Genomic DNA, 19,574 nt, shown 5'->3' with positions numbered 1-19,574 from the left:
TGACAGCCTCTCAACCCTTCCCCTCTCAGGCCCTGAGTCTCTCTCTGAACGCTCCTGATGGCTGCCCTTCTCTCTCCCAGCAGGCCTGGTTCTTCATTAGATGCTCCCCATGTGACCCTTGTTTCCAATCCCTCCATCTGGAGAGGTTGGCAGAGCCCCGTTAAAGGGCCAGCTCAGCCTGTGGCATCAGGCTGTAATATGCTCTGCTAAGGCAGCCTCTGAAGTCCGTTTGGGAGGTCCAGCTAATAGAGAAGACAGCTGCTCTAATATCTGCTTTTCAAGTGTGTCACCACCAAAATGATGGGTACTGTAGTAAACATTAGCAATCACAAAACCTGCTTTTGCGTTAACTGCCCTAGTGCAAGCATCTGTTTCTTTGCCATCAAGACATTTTGATTTCTAGCATCCAGGGGTTAATTCTGTTTTCCCATGAATCAATTTAATTTACCTGTAAAACAGATGTGTGTTTTCTGTAAGGTATAGGTACTATTCTGAGCCTATTGGATTCTCATTTATTTAAAAAAGCTTGTGCAACACAGATCTAGAAAAATAACTGTTTAGCTTGCCTGTAAATTTCAGATTTTAAGTGTATAAAACATTGAGACGCAAGTTCTGCCTTCACTGACACCTGAACAACTCCACTGAAACAGGGGGCCAATTTTTCCAAAGAACTCAGGGTGAGCTTTACACGTATTCAGTGTCTGCAGTTGGGGCGAGATTTTCAGAAGAGCTCAGCTCCCATTTAGGCACCTAAAGAAGGGCCAGATTGTCATAAAAAATCAGCACCTAGCACCGTGGTTCTTTTGAGAATCTGGCAGGTTTTTTTGGCATCTAAAGGTGTGTGTGCACCGCAATGAGACATCCCCTTGTGTCAGCTGACTTGGGCTAAGGGGCTGTTTAATTTTAGGGTAGATGTTCAGATTCAGGGCGCAGCCCAAGCTCTCGGACCCTCCTATTTTGCAGAGTCCTGTAGCCCAGACTTCAGAACTAGCCCAAATGTCTACGCTGCAACTAAACAGCCGTTAGCCTGAGCCCTATGAGTTGGAGTGAACTGGCATGGGCCAGCCACAGGTTTTTAATTGCAGTGTAGACATGTCCCAAGAGGTAACTGAACTGATTTGAAAATCTGATCCTGATTCTGGCTGCTGAAGACTTTAGAAAATTCTGGCTAGAGTGTCACTATTTTAGAACAATAGATTTCATTCGTGTGTGTGTGTGTGTGTGTGTGTGTGTGTGTGTGTGTGTGTGTGTGTGTGTGTGTGTGTGAGAGAGAGAGAGTTATTACAGCCTAGAGTGGGCTACATAGGTCTTATCTAGCCTTGCTTACTCCAAATGTTCAAAGATTGTGAGCCATGACCTAAAAATCATTTAAATATTGGGTTCTTCTTATTAATTTACTACATATGCATTTCTTTTAATGAAAGCTGAGAGTCTCACCTAATCGCCTGACTCCAGGAGTTGGGGATTTAAGAAAAACACCAAATATTGTAGGCGTCATAATAAAATTGCAAAAGTTGGCAATGCTGTGTGAAAGTTGTTTTACTGGTAGAACATTTATAAGAAGTTCTATTAGACTTTACTTTAAAAATCTGAAGAGGGAATAATTTTTTAAAATGAAGTTCACATTATGATAATTTTGCTAGAAATATTGGGCCTAGCTCTGCTAAAGAAAATGGAACTATACTGACTTATCCCAGCTGAACCTCTGACACATTATTTATTTCTCCTGCACTGTATTTCTGGGATACACAACTTTAATATTATGTGAAGCTTGGCAACAAAGGGCATCTTCTGTGCTAGTGGATAAAAGCCGCTGACAGAGTTACATCCTGCTTCACAGAATTGACTGATGCCAGGTGAACTGTTTAGCCTGGAATAATTCCTCACCAATCTTCTTAAAATGAGCAGTGGCTTCACACAATGTCCTTTTAATACACAGTCTGTGCAAATCACTAAGGAGAAGGGATACCCCAGAATATTCACTCATGCAAATGCCCCAATCCTGCAAACACTTATTGCATGTGCATAGCTTTGCTCACATGAATAGTCCCATGGAGGTCAATGGGAGTGTGTAAAGTTACGCATTTGTGTAAGGGCTTGTGTACATGGTGTGTAAGTGAGCAGCAGATGGGGTATTAATTCTAATGTGCACCAGCGTGTTGTACACTAACTGGCCCATGTGGACCCTGCTGGCATGCATTAACAGTTCCCTAGTGCGTGTTCCTGGAGTCCTGTTTTCAAACAGGACTAGAGTACCTCCGTGTGCACCAGGGAATTTTTAGTGTGTGCCACCAGGATCTGCACAGACAGTTAGTGCACTGCATACTAGGACAGACTAGAAGTCTCAACCCCAGCCGGGGTGCACAAATGCTCTTTGTACACCATTCCTAAGTTTGCAAAATAAGGACCCAGGTTCATACCCCTTTGAACATGATATTAATAGATAACTGCATGATCATCCTGAACACATTCTGTGTGTCATAAAATCACTTAAGCACCTGCATCCCAGGCACCTGTTTAACTTGAAGCACATGAGTAGCCCCACTTACTCCAGTGGGAATATTTACATAAGTAAAATAAAGTCCTTAAATGCTTCAGAGGTTCGGGGCCCGTACATTTCATAGCTTCTGCAATGACAATCTTGAAGCCCACTTTTTCAGGGTTCAAATGCAGACAGTGCATATGCAAATGTTGCAAATATATTTGCACATTACCAGGGCAGTGGGATTTATGCCTTATCCTGGGCCTTTTTGTTTGCTTTTCAGTTGCTGCGATCATGGCTGTGGGTGGGCTTCTTCCCTGCGTGCTGTTGCGTATCCAAGCCTAATATGGTCAGTGTTCCCACCTGCTGTATTTGATGTCCTGCCTCAGTGTTTTCTGTGCTTAGCCTGGCTTTATCTTCCTTTCTTGTATTGGCCTGGATTCGCTTTCTCATCTGAACTCAGCACCCAGCTTGTCTGTCTCAACAACAGGAAATAGCCCCATATATGTCTCCAGAAAGAACGGGGTCCCCGTGGAGAATCTGACCTATTATTCCATGATGGATTGACCCAGACAGCATACCAAAAATGTCATGTGTCATCATTAAAACCAAAGATCATATAACTCATGTGCTGGACACTTCCTGCTTATCATCACTAAGGGGTTATTTTCCAAAAGACAGGGGTAAAGGTTGCGGCGTTTCATGGCGTGTAGCATGCATGACAGTGAAGGGAAGTGTGTGTTGTTTTCTGCGGTGTCGTGCCACTACTAGCAATGCTCCTTTGTGCTGAGCCCTAGTCGCCTGCCCCACAAGCTACCTGATCCCTCTCCAAGTTGCATAAGCAATGTCCATTCCGATGCGGTCTCTCACACTGCTGACTGATAAAATGGGAGGTGCTTTTACTATACACTTCTACCCCGATATAACGCTGTCCTTGGGAGCCAAAAAATCTTACCGCGTTATAGGTGAAACCGTGTTACATTGAACTTGCTTTGATCCACCGGAGTGTGCCCCCCGCCTCCCCCCGAAGCACTGCTTTATCGCATTGTATCCAAATTTGTGTTATATCGGGTGGCGTTATATCGAGGTCTCGGTGTATTTAGATTAGACTTGGATCGTTTGAGAAGCAAAATCTATTTTGTATTTTAGGTTTCTGAATCAGCTGATGGGGGTGCAGGCAGACAGCTCCCAGTTGGCTAAGCCTGGAGAGCAACTCGTAAAATCACACTCAGGAAGTGTCCATCTGAGTTCATAGGATATAAATAACTGAAACAGAGAGCTAAGACCTCCCACTTTTGCTCATGCCAGGCCTTGCTGTGAAAACACAATGGAAATACACATAGTGGAGCATTGAGATTCTGCAGAGCTACAGTTTAGTCATTGTGTAGTCTTCTGTGTGGAACATAAGAATTGCTAGAGTGGATCAGACACATGATCCATCTAGCCCAGTGTCCTGTCTCTGACCATGGCCACTCCAGATGCTTCAGGGGAAGGTGAAAGTACCCTACAGTAGCGTTTATAGGCTAACATTCCTCCAAGAGTGTTTCCATCTGACCTCGATTGGCTCATGCCCTGTGACAGGAGAGTTTGCAGCCCTTCCAAAACTCCTGTATTGTGATGATGTTTTAATATTTTCATGTTCCTTAAACACAAATTATTCCAGTTTATGGCAATACAGATATTCATATCTGAGGAAAGGATCAGGTCTGTCGAGCTTACACAGGTACAAGAAACAGAAAACATCTTTTTCTGTTTTGTTTTCTTGCCAATTCTCATGATTTTATTGCCAGTCTATCCATGCTGGGTGTTTTTCTTAAAGCCCCAGCTCCTGGAGTCATGTGATTATGTGAGACTCTTGAGTTTCCTAGCCCTCTTGGTTGCAGTGCAGATCTTGAAAACATGAATCTGACAGGCTCAAGAACCAGAAGGGAAATAGAAAGAATCCCAATTGTATTATTTTTAACACATCATGATTTTTGATGAAGCCTTATGATTCTTGAATGCTTGGCATTGAAATACTGGACTCAGCAGCTCAGTCTGAAGCGTTTGGCTGCCACGTGTTCTGTGGGTATATTTAGTTATTGTTTGAACTTGTCAGTTTTGCCATGATGATGTCAAAAGAAAAATTCCAATAGGTTGATGGCCCATCTGTACCCAGAAATGCAGGTACTATTGTTTCATGCTTTGAGCCCTGATTTCCTCAATGAGGCATAAAATAAATCCATGGTACGCCCACATCTCGAATACTGTGTACAGAGGTGGTCTCCTCACCTCAAAAAAGATATACTGGCACTAGAAAAGGTTCAGAAAAGGGCAACTAAAATTATTAGGGGTTTGGAGAGGGTCTCATATGAAGAGAGATTAAAGAGGCTAGGACTTTTCAGCTTGGAAAAGAGGAGACTAAGGGGGGATATGATAGAGGTATATACAATCATGAGTGATGTGGAGAAAGTGGATAAGGAAAAGTTATTTACTTATTCCCATAATACAAGAACTAGGGGTCACCAAATGAAATTAATAGGCAGCAGGTTTAAAACAAATAAAAGGAAGTTCTTCTTCACGCAGTGCACAGTCAACTTGTGGAACTCCTTACCTGAGGAGGTTGTGAAGGCTAGGACTATAACAGCGTTTAAAAGAGAACTGGATAAATTCATGGTGCTTAAGTCCATAAATGGCTATTAGCCAGGATGGGTAAGGAATGGTGTCCCTAGCCTCTGTTTGTCAGAGGATGGAGATGGATGGCAGGAGAGAGATCACTTGATCATTGCCTGTTAGGTTCACTCCCTCTGGGGCATCTGGCATTGGCCACTGTCGGTAGACAGATACTGGGCTAGATGGACCTTTGGTCTGACCCGGTACGGCCTTTCTTATGTTCTTATGTTAAAGGGTTGCCAGTGATTGGAAGCTCTGAACATGCCTATTCAGAAGGGTAGAAGGTGCTCAAGAGCCCGGAAAATCAGAATGATCATGCCCATTTTGTTTACCAGAGCATATGGGTGGGAAGAAAAAAAGAAAGAGGTCCAAGAGATGTAGAGGAGAGACTGGCTGAGCTGGAAAGTGCTATCTCTAAATCATCCCGTAGTTTGCTACTGCACTGTAGGGAGAATAATGTAGCAGCAAGATGGTGTTCTGCAAAGGGGGCAACGGGAGAAGTGGTTTCCAGGCATAGATACAATCAACTGTGCTATAGGAAGGCAGGGCAACCTCTTTCAAGAGATCACTTCAGAGGCAGCTTCCTGCAAAGGAGGAGAGATGGTCTCTTGTTTAAATTATTTGTAGTTCTTGCAGAAGGCAAGGAGCCATCCAAAGCAATGAGAGGGAAAGAATAAAAGCTAAAAATACTTCTGCTGCATTTTCAAAACTTCCTTTGTAAGACTTCCCAGTCAATCTGAGGTCAAAGGCAGCATAGTAGGGTATGGAGTGGGCCAATGCAGGTGGAAAAATTGCTGAGAAAGCCAGTGAGTCTGCAGTTAGCAGCAGGGCGCAGCACAGGCACCATTTCAGCTATTAGCATTGAAGTTTACAAACTGCGCCAGGTTAGTGAAGTGAAAACCTGGAGAAATTTGCCCGGTGCTTCAGACAGCCTCCACTTGCAGGGAAAGCCGCGTATTTGCTCTGTGAATGAGTTGAGCCACAGATCAAACTATGCTGTTTCTCAGCCCCACCGTTTAGCCACCCTCAAGAACTGAGAAAAAAACGAATGTCCTCTTCTGATGCCACTATCCAGGCGGGAGCACTTCTAGAGCAGTATGAAGGGGGAGAGGGTTCAGAGTACATGTAATGGGCCAGATTCTCAGCTGATATGAACTACATCACTTTACACCAGATTCCCCTGGGAATCTGACCCAGTGGAACAAAAATGACTTCTTGTGGGTGCTCCTCCCAAGGGATGGGCTGAATGCAAGACGGAAAGGAGGAAAGTGGGTGGGAAGATGGAGAGCACCTTTCAGTCAGAGGAGCATGCATTTTAGACAAGGATGAATAATAATAACAGGAGGATCCTCTGTGTTTTTAAGGTAGTAACTACATCAGGGGCTTCTAAACACCAGGGAGTTTTGCCATTGACCTCAGCGGAGCCTTTCTCTGGCCTTTCAATCTCTGGGTGTGTTTAGCCCAGCATAAAGTCGTTGTCACATAAGCAGGGAAACCCCTCCACTGATCATCTCTATGTACAGCCAGAGCTCCCAAGCTGAAGCCAAGGGCTTCAAACCAAGCAGACAAAGCCCTGATTGTTGTGTCACTGGGTGTGGAATGCATTATGTTGGGTTTGTGGCTTGACACCTTATATAAAGGTTTCTACTTGAGCATTATCCCCGTGTACACAATAATTCCTTGGTCCTTAATAAAAACCCACTTACAAAATGACAACTCAACATTGTTTAGGCCCAATCCTACAAAGACTTATGCACTGAGGTCAATGGGACTACTGACAAGGTGAAATTCTAGCTCCGTCCAAGTCAGTGGGAGATGCCATTGACTTCAAGTCAGTGCCTAAAGTAAAGCATGCACATAAGTCTTTGCAAGATCAAGGCCATAGACCGTATGCTCTTTGGGACAGGAACTGTCTTTTTATTATAGGCACCTAGTACCTTCCACAACAGGGTCCCAGTCCATAACTGGCACCTTTAAGGGCTACCACGGTACAAATATTAACTCACAATAATCTGCCCTACAGAGAAAAATACTTGAAAGATGGCACAGTCTGAAATAACCTCAACTTTTAAAAGAAAGTGACACCGTGAATGATAGTAGTTGGCTCGCTGTTCTTCAAATTCTTTTTTGGCCTACTTAATTATATTTTTACATTTCATTTGCCAGAGTTTATGCTCCCTTCTATTTTCCTCACTAGGATTTAACTTCCACTTTTTAAAGGATGCCCTTTTGCCTTTCACTGCTTCTTTTACTTTGTTGTTTAGCTACGTGGCACTTTTTTGGTTCTCTTACTGTGTTTCTTAATTTGGGGTATACATTTAATTTGAGCCTCTATTATCGTGTCTTTCAAAAGTTTCCATGCAGCTTGCAGGGATTTCACTTTTGGTACTGTACCTTTTAATTTCTGTTTAACTAACCTCCTCATTTTTGAGTAGTTCCCTTTTCTGAAATTAAATGCTACAGTGTTGGGCTGTTGTGGTGTTTCCCCCGCCACAGGGATGTTAAATTTAGTTATATTATGGTCACTATTACCAAGCGGTCCAGCTATATTCACCTCTTGGACCAGGTCCTGTGCTCCACTTAGGACTAAATCAAGAATTGTCTCTCCTCTTGTGGGTTCCAGGACTAGCTGCTCCAAGAAGCAGTCATTTAAGGTGTCAAGAAACTTTATCTCTGCATCTCATCCTGAAGTGACATGTACCCAATCAATATGGGGATGGTCGAAATCCCCCATTATTATTGAGTTGTTGTTTTTTTTATTTTAATAGCCCCTCTAATCTCCCTGAGCATTTCACAGTCACTATCACCATCCTAGTCAGGTGGTCGGTAATATATCCCTACTGCTATATTCTTATTATTCAAGCATGGAATTACTATGCATAGAGATTCTGTGGTAGAGTTTGGTTCATTTAAGCTTTTTACTTCATTTGATTCTACAATTTCTTTCACATATAGTGGCACTCCCCCACCAGCACCACCTATTCTGTCCTTCTGATATATTTGGTACCCTGGTATTACTGTGTCCCAATGATTATCCTCATTCCTCCAAGTTTCTGTGATGCTTATTATATCAATATCCTCATTTAATACTAGGCACTCTAGATCACCCATCTTATTATTTAGACTTCTAGCATTGGTATATAAGCACTTTAAAAACTTGTCACTTTTTAGCTGTCTGCCATTACATAATGTAATTGAATGGGACTTTTTTTCATTTGACTGTTTCTTATCAGATTGTACCTGTATTTTACCATCTTCCATCCTCTCCTTCTTACCAAGACATAGACAATCTCCATTAGTAGATCCTCCCCTAAGGGATGTCTCTCTCCAAACCACTTTCTCCTCTGCACCTGTCGGCTTTCCCCCAGCCCTTAGTTTAAAAACTTAGTTTATGACCTTTTTAATTTTAAGTGCCAGTAATCTGGTTCCATTTTGGTTTAGGTGGAGCCCGTCCTTCCTGTATAGGCTCCAACTTTCCCAAAAGTTTCCCCAGTTCCTAATAAATCTAAACCCTCCTCCGTACACCATCGTCTCATCCATGCATTGAGACCCTGCAGTGCTGCCTGTCTAACTGACCCTGCGTGTGGAACTGGAAGCATTTTAGAGAATGCAACCATGGAGGTCCTGGACTTCAATCTCTTGCCTAAATTTGGCCTCCAGGACCTCTCTCCTATCCTTCCCTATGTCATTAGTACCTACATGTACCATGACCACCGGCTCCTCCCCAGCACTACACATAAGTCTATCTAGATGTCTCGAGAGATCCGCAACCTTCACACCAGGCTGGCAAGTCACCATGCGGTTCTCCCGGTCATCACAAACCCAACTATCTATGTTTCTAATGATTGAATCGCCCATTACCAATACCTGTCTCTTCCTAATAACTGGAGTTCCCTCACCTGGAGAGGTAACCTCAGTGCGAGAGGACACCACAACATCATCTGGAAGAAGGGTCCCAACTATGGGATAATTTCTCTCTGCTCCAGTTGGATGTTCTTTTTTCTGAGACTTTTCTCCTCCTGAACAGCACAGAGTCTGTCAGACTGGAGGTGAGACCATTCTAGTGTGTCACGGAAAGTCTCATCTATGTACCTCTCTGTCTCCCTTAGCTCCTTCAGTTCAGCCACTCTGGTCTCCAAAGCCCGAAAGCGGTCTCCAAGGGCCAGGAGCTCCCTGGAACCGAATGCAGACATACCCCACCAGCCCATAGGGCAGGTAATCATACATGCTGCATTGGGTGCAATAAACTGGATAGCCTCCACTCTGTTGCTGGATTTCTGCCTGCATTCTCCTTTTACTCCTGCAGCTTGTTCCTTTGTTGTTTTGTTTTTATCAGGGGGTGCTTGACTTTAAGTTTAAAGAATGTTGAGTGTATCTAGCCCCCCGGCTCAGGCTCCCACCTCTAAAATCCCTTACGAAACTCCCCTGTTATCCACTTCTGTTCACTAGTTCCTCTGGTCACTTAGGAGCGGGCTTTTTAAAGTCCTGGTCTTACAGAGTAGCCACACCCTCTGCTTAAGGATTAATGGGGGCTAAAGTGCTTAGGGATCAAAGCCTCCTTAAGAAGCTCTCAGCTTTGCCTAGGAGGCTGCTAGACTCAGCACACACACGGTCAGCACACGGGTCCCCCAACCAACAGACCACACTGTATATTTCAGTCAAGCAGCAAGTACACCACAAACACACACACTACAGACAACAAATTTAGACCAGTAAGTTATCCCAATCTCTCCGTTTTTGCTCTTGTGAAGTGACTTACGTTATGCTAGGTAACGTTCAGTCCCACCTTTTGCCAATCAGATTCTTCATCTTTCTTCCATTCCACTTTATGTTATAAACCCATATACGGATCATTTTACAACCTCACTTTTATAATCTGCCCAATAAATATTTTATGAGCTGCTTGCCAGTGTGGAAGCAGGTTTTATATCAGACACAATGCCATAAGAATATTTAAAATCTAAATGTCTTTTTTCCTCTCTTATACTTTTATTAAAAAACACCACAAGCTATGATTGAGGTCTTACTCTTCAGTGTGATGGGCCCTACCGACATAATGTTGCAGGGGGGACATTGCTTTCAAGATACTGAAACAGATCCAGATCCTCAGCAAATGTAAATCAGTGGAGATTCAGGAGCTTTACAGATTTACTGAGTTTCTTGTCCAATTTCTTCAGAGCAGTGGGAGAGAAAGCGGGTAGCAACGTCTTTATATCTTCACAATATGTGATATAGAAAAGATATACAAAATCTATATTATCTACAGCCGCCATCAAATTACAGTGATGACGGTCCATTGGGCATCTTTGCTTTGCATCTTTTACAATCAATATTAAAAATAAATGCACATGTGAAAATCAAATTATACAACAAAGTGGAACCATTCCCGTCACCCCCTCCTCCACCAATGTCTTTTAAAAGCAGAATATTTGGATACTTTTACTTGCCAATAACACCACATATGTGGGAGAAGATCACTATTGAAAGGCATGTTATATGCCTGATAATCCTGAAATCACATATTTTTGGATGGAATAGATCAAATATAATTTCAATAGAAAGGTGGGGAGAAGTAAAGAAAGAACACTATGCCTCTTCCTTGTGAAAAAAATAAACTGTTAAAATTCCAGAAGAGAAGAAGTACAATTTAAGCCAGGAACGGGGTTTTTATTGCTTATTTATCGCATTGGTTAAGACTGTGTATCGGTGACAGAGACAGAAGATAACATGTAATGGACAGGTTTCCTACATTGGTTTGTTAGCAATTCTGAACTGTTACTTGAGACCCAGTTGTACACCAGCTGTAGTTTTACTTGTTTTAATTGTGCTTTCAGGGGTTCCGGAGCCTGATTTTATATGTTAATGTGACCTGCTGCTGCATATGTTATAGAACTCCAGAGATGGCCACAACCAAAAACGACTCTCTGAATATCACCCTAGCTAGTAAAACATTAACCACTTTGCACCAATGTATTCTTAGAGCACGCTTTGTGAGGGATTATTTCCAATTTTATAGGAGGCATCTCCATACAATTAAATTTTCAGGAGCCCCGTTTAATGAGAAAGGTAATGTTAGGAAAGAGTACTTACAGAAGAGGGATTCAGATGAGAGATTTGAGTGTGACAGAGAGAGGAGCATGTTTGCTTTAAAAGGTAAACAGGAGAAGGGTCTGCACATGCTTTTCCTAGAAATAGAACTTGTTGAAAAACAGCCCTTTTTTAAAATGGACAATTGGGGTTTTGATTTGGGTAGTTTTCAGTTTTGGGTGTTTCACGTTTTGACAAGGAATTTAAATTTTCTGTGGGGACAATACCCAACATTTTTCAACCAGCTCTGCTCTAGATCTGGTGAACCCAAAACTCCCACTGAAGTATGGAGTTCACCCACTTGGTGGAGTTTGGAGCCTGCAAGAAATGCAGGATTTGATTAACTTTCTTATGAAACGAAAGGCTTGTCTACACTAGAAAATTGAACAATTGCTGGTTGAATAAGTGGACAACCACCATTGTAAGCCCAAAAGCAAGATCGGCCATGCTGTCCTGAGCTAAAGACCATTTCAGTTTTGCCTCATGTCCACACTGCTCCTGTACTACACTACTACAGTTTCACTGCCTTCGGGTAACTGTCTCACATCTCTTGGACAGCACCCCTAAGCAGGTGATTCTAGGAAATTTCAAAGGGCCTTTTAGGATACTTTGGGGAGCCCAGGGGAACTGTTGGAGACTAAGTTAAACTCCCATAATTCCCTAGCAGAAGCTCAACTAAGCCAGCTAGCCAGAGAATACCTGAGGGTACCATGTGGCATGTGATTGGATGTTAAAATAAACAGCTGACAATATGTGGATCTTTAGGAAAATACAAATGGTTAATTTTGATTTCACCTATAAAAGAGGACAAAGGATTTTAGGATATTTTAATGAGGCTGGCACAGCATGCCCAGTGCTCTCAAAAACAATGTCAGCATATTGTTTACCGGTAGATAGACTGCAGGCATGGACCTAGGCCTCTCCCTGCTGTGTCCAGCCTAAGGCAGGTTATAATGACTCACCAACCAACAGGAAAGTGCTTCGGCCTATATCCATTACCAGCAGACCCAGGAGGGAATGCAGAGGCTTCTGCCCCTATCAGAGAGACTAGCCACTGCTGCCCTAGACATACGTAGCCAGGGCTGCCCCCAAACCACCCTACCCCATACACATCCTAGCACAAGGTTATAAAGGCCCTTGCCACTGGTTAGTGCCTCATGCTGCAGCCACCAGCAACAGAGCCAAGGCACCAGAAAAAGCGACTCCCTGCTGCCCAGGACTCCACGTCACAGTGACTCCCACCCGGCTACCAAATTACCCTCTGATTTCAGTGCTAGCTGCTCTCTGCTGGTGACAGTTCCCTGACCATTGCCATGGTCATGCTCTGCACTGTGGGCTTTGTTGCTTACTGAAGACTCCCCCTGTCACCTGCCAGCCCCACCACCCTCAGCTCACTCGAACCATAGTCTCTCAACATCCCTTTCCCCCACACTCTCTAGCATCTTCTCTTCTCTGCCTCTCTTTTGTTTCCATGAGCTCTACAATCTCCTTCCTTCCTTCCTTCCCCCAACTCTCCCACTAGCCTCCTTACAATACTCTTAGGCCCTGATGTGGCGATTGGGTCTGTGGCTTGGACCCTGGCAACCATGTAGATTGACTTCCGTGGGACACCACATGGACGGGGTGTGTTTCACAGCTCCTTCCTTGCTCTGAGTGCTGGTTTTTTGGCCTGTTAATCTACTGTGGGTCTCACGGGTCAGCAACCTTTCAGAAGTGGGGTGCCGAGTCTTCATTTATTCACTCTAATTCAAGGATTCGCATGCCAGTAATACATTTTAACATTTTTAGAAGGTGTCTTTCTATAAGTCTATAACATATAACTAAACTATTGTTGTATGTAAAGTAAATAAGGTTTTTAAAATGTTTAAGAAGCGTCATTTAAAATTAAATTAAAATGCAGAGCCCCCTGGACCGCTGGCCAGGACCCGGGCAGTGTGAGTGCCACTGAAAATCAGCTCACGTGCCACCTTTGGCACATGAGCCATAGGTTGCCTACCCCTGCACTAGACTGCTGCCACCATGTTTCGTGTGTCGTGTGCTGGATGATAGCAGGACTCCATGTTTCTAAAGCTAAACTGTCTGTTTATTAAGAACCGTTAATAGAGGTTGTCAGGGTGCAGAACATGGATGGTCTGACCTAGAGGTCAGAGCCTAAAGTAGAGTCAGGGTCAGGAGTCAGGCCACAGCTGGAGGAAGAGTCAGAAGCCATGCCTGAGGGTTAAACTGGAGCCAGAAGTCACACCAAGGGTCAAAGCCAAGGCCAGTAACTGGAGAGCAAGGAAACAGGAGCGAGAACCAGGCAAGGAGGCAGGAACTTGGTCTCAGCAGTCTAGGCGGCATCAGGAGACCAGGCTAGCAACTAGTTGCTCAGACAAGGGGTGGGAAAGGAACAGGAAGCTTTATAGCCGGTGGTGTCCAATCAGCAGTCCACTGCTAGTCACCTGACCCTGCTGAGTCAGAGGGTGGAGCCTTTGGCAGTGGGGTGCTAGCTGCGGTTGCCTCATCAAACCTTGCAGTACGGTGGTACAGAGGGTCAGGCTTTTGCTTGGCTCCCACGTAGGTTTGAGACCCAGGGTGCCTGCCAGAGGTGCTACAGCTGTGGTAAGCATGCTGGCCTTATACCTGTAGCCTTCCTTCCTCCTGCAGCCTGTGCTCCGCCTTACAGGCAGATTTGTATAGGGAGGATCCACCCACATGGATCAGATCCTTGGTCCATAAGTGATGAGTTTGAAAAATTCTGGTACCATCTAGATACGGTATGTGCAGAATACATCCTGCCGTCCACCGTGCCCCCTTGTGCCCATGTCGTGCTCCACTGATTACATCTTAGGTATCCGCATAATCTTAGTGCACTAACACCAGCTAGAGGGAGGGGGAGCAGCACAAGCAAGTGATGGTCATGCCGAGGCAGAAGCAGCCAAACACTTATCTCAAGATTTGGACGGGTAAGGTGACTAACACGCAAGAGGGGAATGCATGTATGATGGCGCCCGTGCATAAAGGCTGGAGCTGCCCAGAAAGCACACTACATCCTGGGAATGCATGAACCATCTGTGAAGGTTGTGAGGTTTTTCTGGACAAGTCCCATTCCCTTTATGCTCCCTCCTTTTGGCCTATCTGTAAGATGGAGATAATGGCAGCTGGTTTCCCTTGTAAAGAGTTTGAGATCTAAAAGTGCTGTATAAATGCTAACTAGGATTGTTGTGTTTTATTATATTCCTGGCAGGTGTCTTTCCCTGTTTCTCCTTATTCCTTTATTTTTAATAATAGCAAAACTAACAATATTTTTGGCTGGGATTTAAAAAAAAAAGCCAAAGGATTTAGGAGCACACTTCCAGTTGAAAGTCAGTGGGCCATGTAGATGGAGTCAGTGTTGCCTAATGGCTAGTGCATAATGTTGGGACTCAGGAGAATAACATTCTGTTCCTGGCTCTGCCACTGGCTTGCTGGGTCACCCTGGGCAAATCATTTCATCACTCTGTGCCTCAGTTTCCCCATCTGTGGAATGGATATAGTGACACTGCTCTCCTTTGTAAAGCATTTTGAGATCTGCTGCCAGTAAGAGCCAGGGAGTGTCCTTCTGACAAATTCAAATAACCTCCTTCTCAATAAATAAAAGACTAAGGGGAATATTTTGATGACATAACACTGGCATAGCATTTCTGCAGCAAGACATAGGTATATTGACTCCCTGTGAATCTGTTCTGGGTTCTCGTGCTTCATATGATTCACTTAATGAAATGATTTCTGATATCTGACTGATCGAAGCTTATTCTGTTCCAGGCGATGTGGATACAGCAAAGCTAAACAAGATCCAGAAGAAGAAAAGATGCACTTTCATAATGGCCACAGTAAGTGAAGATTTAAAATATGTATATGCATTTGTGGCTCAGCTTTTATTTCTGGCTTTGCATGGTACTAAGAATAATGAATAACAATCGAGATTTCTTTCAGCAAATTGTAAGTTGGTATCCAGTAGAAAAAGAGATCAGTTGATTCTGTTATGCAATAAGGTCCCAATCCTGCAAAGACTTAAGAACTTGGTTAACTTTATGCATAAAATAGTCCCATTGACTTCAGTGGGAGTACTCGTGTGTAAAGTTAAGCATATGCATAAATCTTTGCAGGATTGAGGCCCAAATGAGTGAGTTAAGTATAACTTACCTTTTTAGTCTGTAATATCTCAACAATTTTATTGCATTCCTCAGTCCTCTACTACATGATGCACATAATTTTTAATCTTGCTTGGTTAATCCATTGCAGCCAGACACTTTTGTAGTTTGGATGAATGAGCACAAGCTTTGGAACCTAAAGATTTTTCTCTTTGCTAACAATGTGGACTTAGTCCACCTCAGCTCTCTTCCTCAGTTTCCTCAGCTGTATAATACTTCTCCTTCCACACTCGGGTGTTGTGAGAATTAGTTAGTTAACAATTGTAGGTAGACTTGAACATGTGAAGTACTACTATAGCCTTCTATAAATCTAGGGTCAGATTTTACAAAACTTTTGTCAAGTGCTGTGGGATCTATAGATGACAAGTGCTTCTGTATAAGAGCTGGGTGTTACTTATCCAAAGCATTTTTACCTTGTCTGCATTAGAGTATATTCTAATCTCTATCACTGCTATTTAATGCAGGCAGCAGGAAGCCAATCAATTCAAGGACTGCATTGTGAACCTCTTACTCAAACTGATGAGTAGTTACTCTGCCAGTAGCTTTAATGCTTCTCAAGCAAACTTACAATAATAGTAACAATAATTCTTGTGAAAGTACCTTCCCCCTCCTGAGTCCCATGGAAAAAGACAATTATTATTATTATTATTATTACATAGGAGTGCAACCATGAAGATGTGTTGTACTGCAAACATGTGATCTGGGCAGCTTTTAATTCATGATAACGCTATTTGAACTAATGTAGTTGATTAGGTGATAGGTATAATTCAGGGGTCGGCAACCTTTCAGAAGTGCTGTGCCAAATCTTCATTTATTCACTCTAATTTAAGGTTTCACATGCCAATAATACATTTTAATGTTTTTAGATCTCTTTCTACAAGTCTATAATATAGAACTAAACTATTGTTATATGTAAAATAAATACGGTTTTTAAAACGTTTAAGAAGCTTAATTTAAAATTAAATTAAAATGCAGAGCGCCCTGGTCCGGTGGTAGTGCGAGTGCCACTGAAAATCAGCTCGCATGCCGCCTTCGGCACGCGTGCCATAGGTTGCCTACCCCTGGTATAATTCATTGCAGCTCCACAGCCTGACAGTGATGGTTTCTTTGGGCCAGATTTTCAAACGGACTCAGCACACAGCAACTCCTGTTGTTCTCAATTAGAGAGGAGATTTTCAAAGATTAGGAGCACAAATCACTTGGAAAAAATTTCCTCCCATGTGTCTAAATGGGAACTGAGCTCTTTTGAAAATCTGGTTCTTCGTATTTCTTCCCTGTTGGTCTTTCGCATTCAGTTCATCTTTCCCCTGGCTGGGTTGTCCACCTAGGCTGTCTTCTCTCTATGGTCCTTATTCCATAACATTGAGTACCTCACAGACTTTAGTCATTACATACCTGTGAGGTGGGGCAGGATTATCAAGTTTTACAGATGGGGATCTGAGAATAAGATCCAGTTTTGTGAAGGTAATTAAGCATTGATGTGCTCAGCGTTGCAGCGCCTAATGGATTTAGGAACCCACATCTCATGTTTCAAAAGTGATTTAAGCACTTAGGAGTCTAAATTCCATAGACTGTCAACGGGATGGTGGCTCCTGAAGGTCTAAACCCCTTTTGAAAATAGAGTTAGGCTCCTAAATTGGTAGATTTTGCCACACTGAGTGCAGCAGTGCCTAAATACCTTCAAAATCTGTTGTATGTAGTGTTGCTGTAGCTGTGTTGGTCCCAGGATATTAGAGAGGCAAGGAGGGTGAGGTCATATCTTTTATTGGACCAACTTCTGTTGGTGAGAGAGACCAGCTTTTGAGCTCACACAGAGCTCTCCTCCTGGTGTGGGAGAAGACCCGAAGAGCTCTGTAAAACCTTGAAAGCTCATCTCTCTCACCAACAGAAGTTGGTCCAATAAAAGATATGACCTCACCCTCCTTGTCTCTTTAAAAATCTGGACCTACATAACTGGCCCAAGCCACACAAGGGTCTGTGGCGGTGCAGAGGAATGAACCCAGATCTACTAACCCAGGCTAACACTCTAACCACTGTCTCCAGCCAGCACTTATATAGCCTATAAGTCTGCATATGATTTTAGCTGAACACCACCCCAGTGGTTTTGAATGTAGTAAGGAAAGTTATGGGTGTACCGTATTCTTCTTGAATAATACAATGTAACATTTTTCCAGCAGTGTGTTCCTGCCTTGCATTTCAAGATACAAAGTATTAAAAAAGTGTCCAGCTATTAATTTTTGCATGAAAATTGGTTTTCCTCGACAGTGTTCTCCAGTGTGTGTAAAGTCGGCACAAGAGATAAACTTAGTATTATCCTCACCCATCACTACATGTGCCATTTAAATTTTAATTTATGTTTAAAAAAACACATTGGAAAAAATAACCCCAACTATACATACAACATGATGGGGGCTAATTTAGCTACAACGAGTCAGGAAAAAGATCTTGGAGTTATCGTGGATAGTTCTCTGAAGATGTCCACGCAGTGTGCAGAGCCGGTCAAAAAAGCAAACAGGATGTTAGGAATAATTAAAAAGGGGATAGAGAATAAGACTGAGAATATTTATATAAATCCATGGTACCACCACATCTCGAATACTGTACAGATGTGGTCTCTCACTCCAAAAAAATATTCTTCTACTACTAAAAGGTTAGAAAAAGAGCAAAAAAAATGATTAGGGGTTTAGAAAGATTAAAGCTAGGACTCTCAGTTTTGAAAAAGGAGAGAGAGGGGGGACATGATAGAGTATAATAAAATAATGAATGTGATGATTGAGAAAGAAAAAAAAAAAAGTTATTTACTTATTCCCATAGACAACTAGGGGGGTCACCAAAAAAAAAAAATAGGCAGCAGGTAAAAAAAAAAAAAAAAAAAGTTCTTCTTCACATCACGCACAGTCAACTTGTGGAACTCCTACCCTGAGGGAGGTTGTGAGGCTAGGACTATAACAATGTTTAAAAGGGACTGGATAAATTCATGGTGGCTAGTCCATAAATGGCTATTAGCCAGGATGGGTAAGAATGGTGTCCGAGGATGGAGATGGATGGCAGGAGAGAGATCACTTGATCATTGCCTGTTAGGTTCACTCCCTCAGGGGCACCTGGCATTGGCCACTGTCGGTAGACAGATACTGGGCTAGATGGACCTTTGGTCTGACCCAGTACGGCCTTTCTTATGTTCTTATGTTCTTATGTTCTTATGTTTACAGTTAAATTGCCTGGAGTAAGGACTTATATTGACCCACATACCTATGAAGACCCCAATCAAGCCGTCCATGAATTTGCCAAGGAAATTGAAGCTTCATGCATAACAATTGAAAGAGTTATCGGAGCCGGTATGGAGCTATCTTTAATCACTATCTTCTAACTGCCATTAACATCCTGGAGGAACTTATCACATTGCTGTTCAAAATCACAGAACAGGCCGGTCAAATATTTGTATTGTGTATGCCCATTGTGAGTGCTTACCTTAGTGTACAGTACTTGCGAGACCACTATTGGAATACCATGTCCAGTTTTGAGGTCCACACTTTAAAAAGGTTGTTGAAAAATGGGAACGGGTTCAGAGAAGAACTTTGAGAATGAATTGTGGTGCAGAAAACACACTTTCCAATGTTGTTTGCCGCATTGCTGTAGGCATATTGATCCCAGGATATGAGAGAGACAAGATAGGTGAGGTGTTTGGGTTTTTTTCTATCATTTTTATGTGAGTTCATCTGAGAACATAGTGATTGAAAAGACAAAGACGCCCTATCACCCATGGGCAAACACTTTTCACAAAGCTCCATATCTTATATTTCATTATTAATCTTCAAAGGAAACATGCACAATACCTCAAAAAGACAGGCTTGGGAACTTAATTTCATAACTCTGCTAGACACCAAAGCCCACTGACTTGACAGGGACACTGGTTTTATGTCTCATGACAACAATTTGTAACACACCAGACTGCCCGCTCCCCTTAACTGCCCACTTCAAACCTTTTCTGTATAACAATCTAACCCTCAAATGTCCACTTCCTTTCAGGTGACCACCTATAACATGTTACCCCTTATGCTTAACAATCTATTTCAAGTTCAATTTAGCTCAGACGTTCTGATTTCCTTCCCCAGACCTGAAGATCTCAGTGTAGCACTAAAGCTGTACTTTCCACCAACAGAAGTTGGTCCGTTAAAAGATAT

At 42.9% G+C, this 19,574-nt stretch overlaps 1 protein-coding gene across 6 annotated transcripts in view; it reads left to right on the top strand.

Moving 5' to 3' along the window:
- Positions 1–19,574, top strand: part of EPHA5 (EPH receptor A5) — a 334,695-nt gene that overhangs the window by 270,254 nt on the left and 44,867 nt on the right. For all 6 annotated transcript variants that reach the window (XM_039540351.1, XM_039540355.1, XM_039540353.1 and 3 more), the window contains 3 exons: positions 2,766–2,831; positions 15,005–15,072; positions 18,603–18,728. In XM_039540351.1, the coding sequence (XP_039396285.1) occupies positions 2,766–2,831; positions 15,005–15,072; positions 18,603–18,728 (260 nt within the window). The remainder of the gene's footprint in view (positions 1–2,765; positions 2,832–15,004; positions 15,073–18,602; positions 18,729–19,574) is intronic.

This window comes from Mauremys reevesii, linkage group 5 (assembly GCF_016161935.1).
Source record: "Mauremys reevesii isolate NIE-2019 linkage group 5, ASM1616193v1, whole genome shotgun sequence".
NCBI classification, from domain to species: domain Eukaryota; kingdom Metazoa; phylum Chordata; order Testudines; family Geoemydidae; genus Mauremys; species Mauremys reevesii.
Note: the sequence above shows the minus strand (reverse complement) of the source record. Positions and strands in the feature narration are given on the sequence as shown.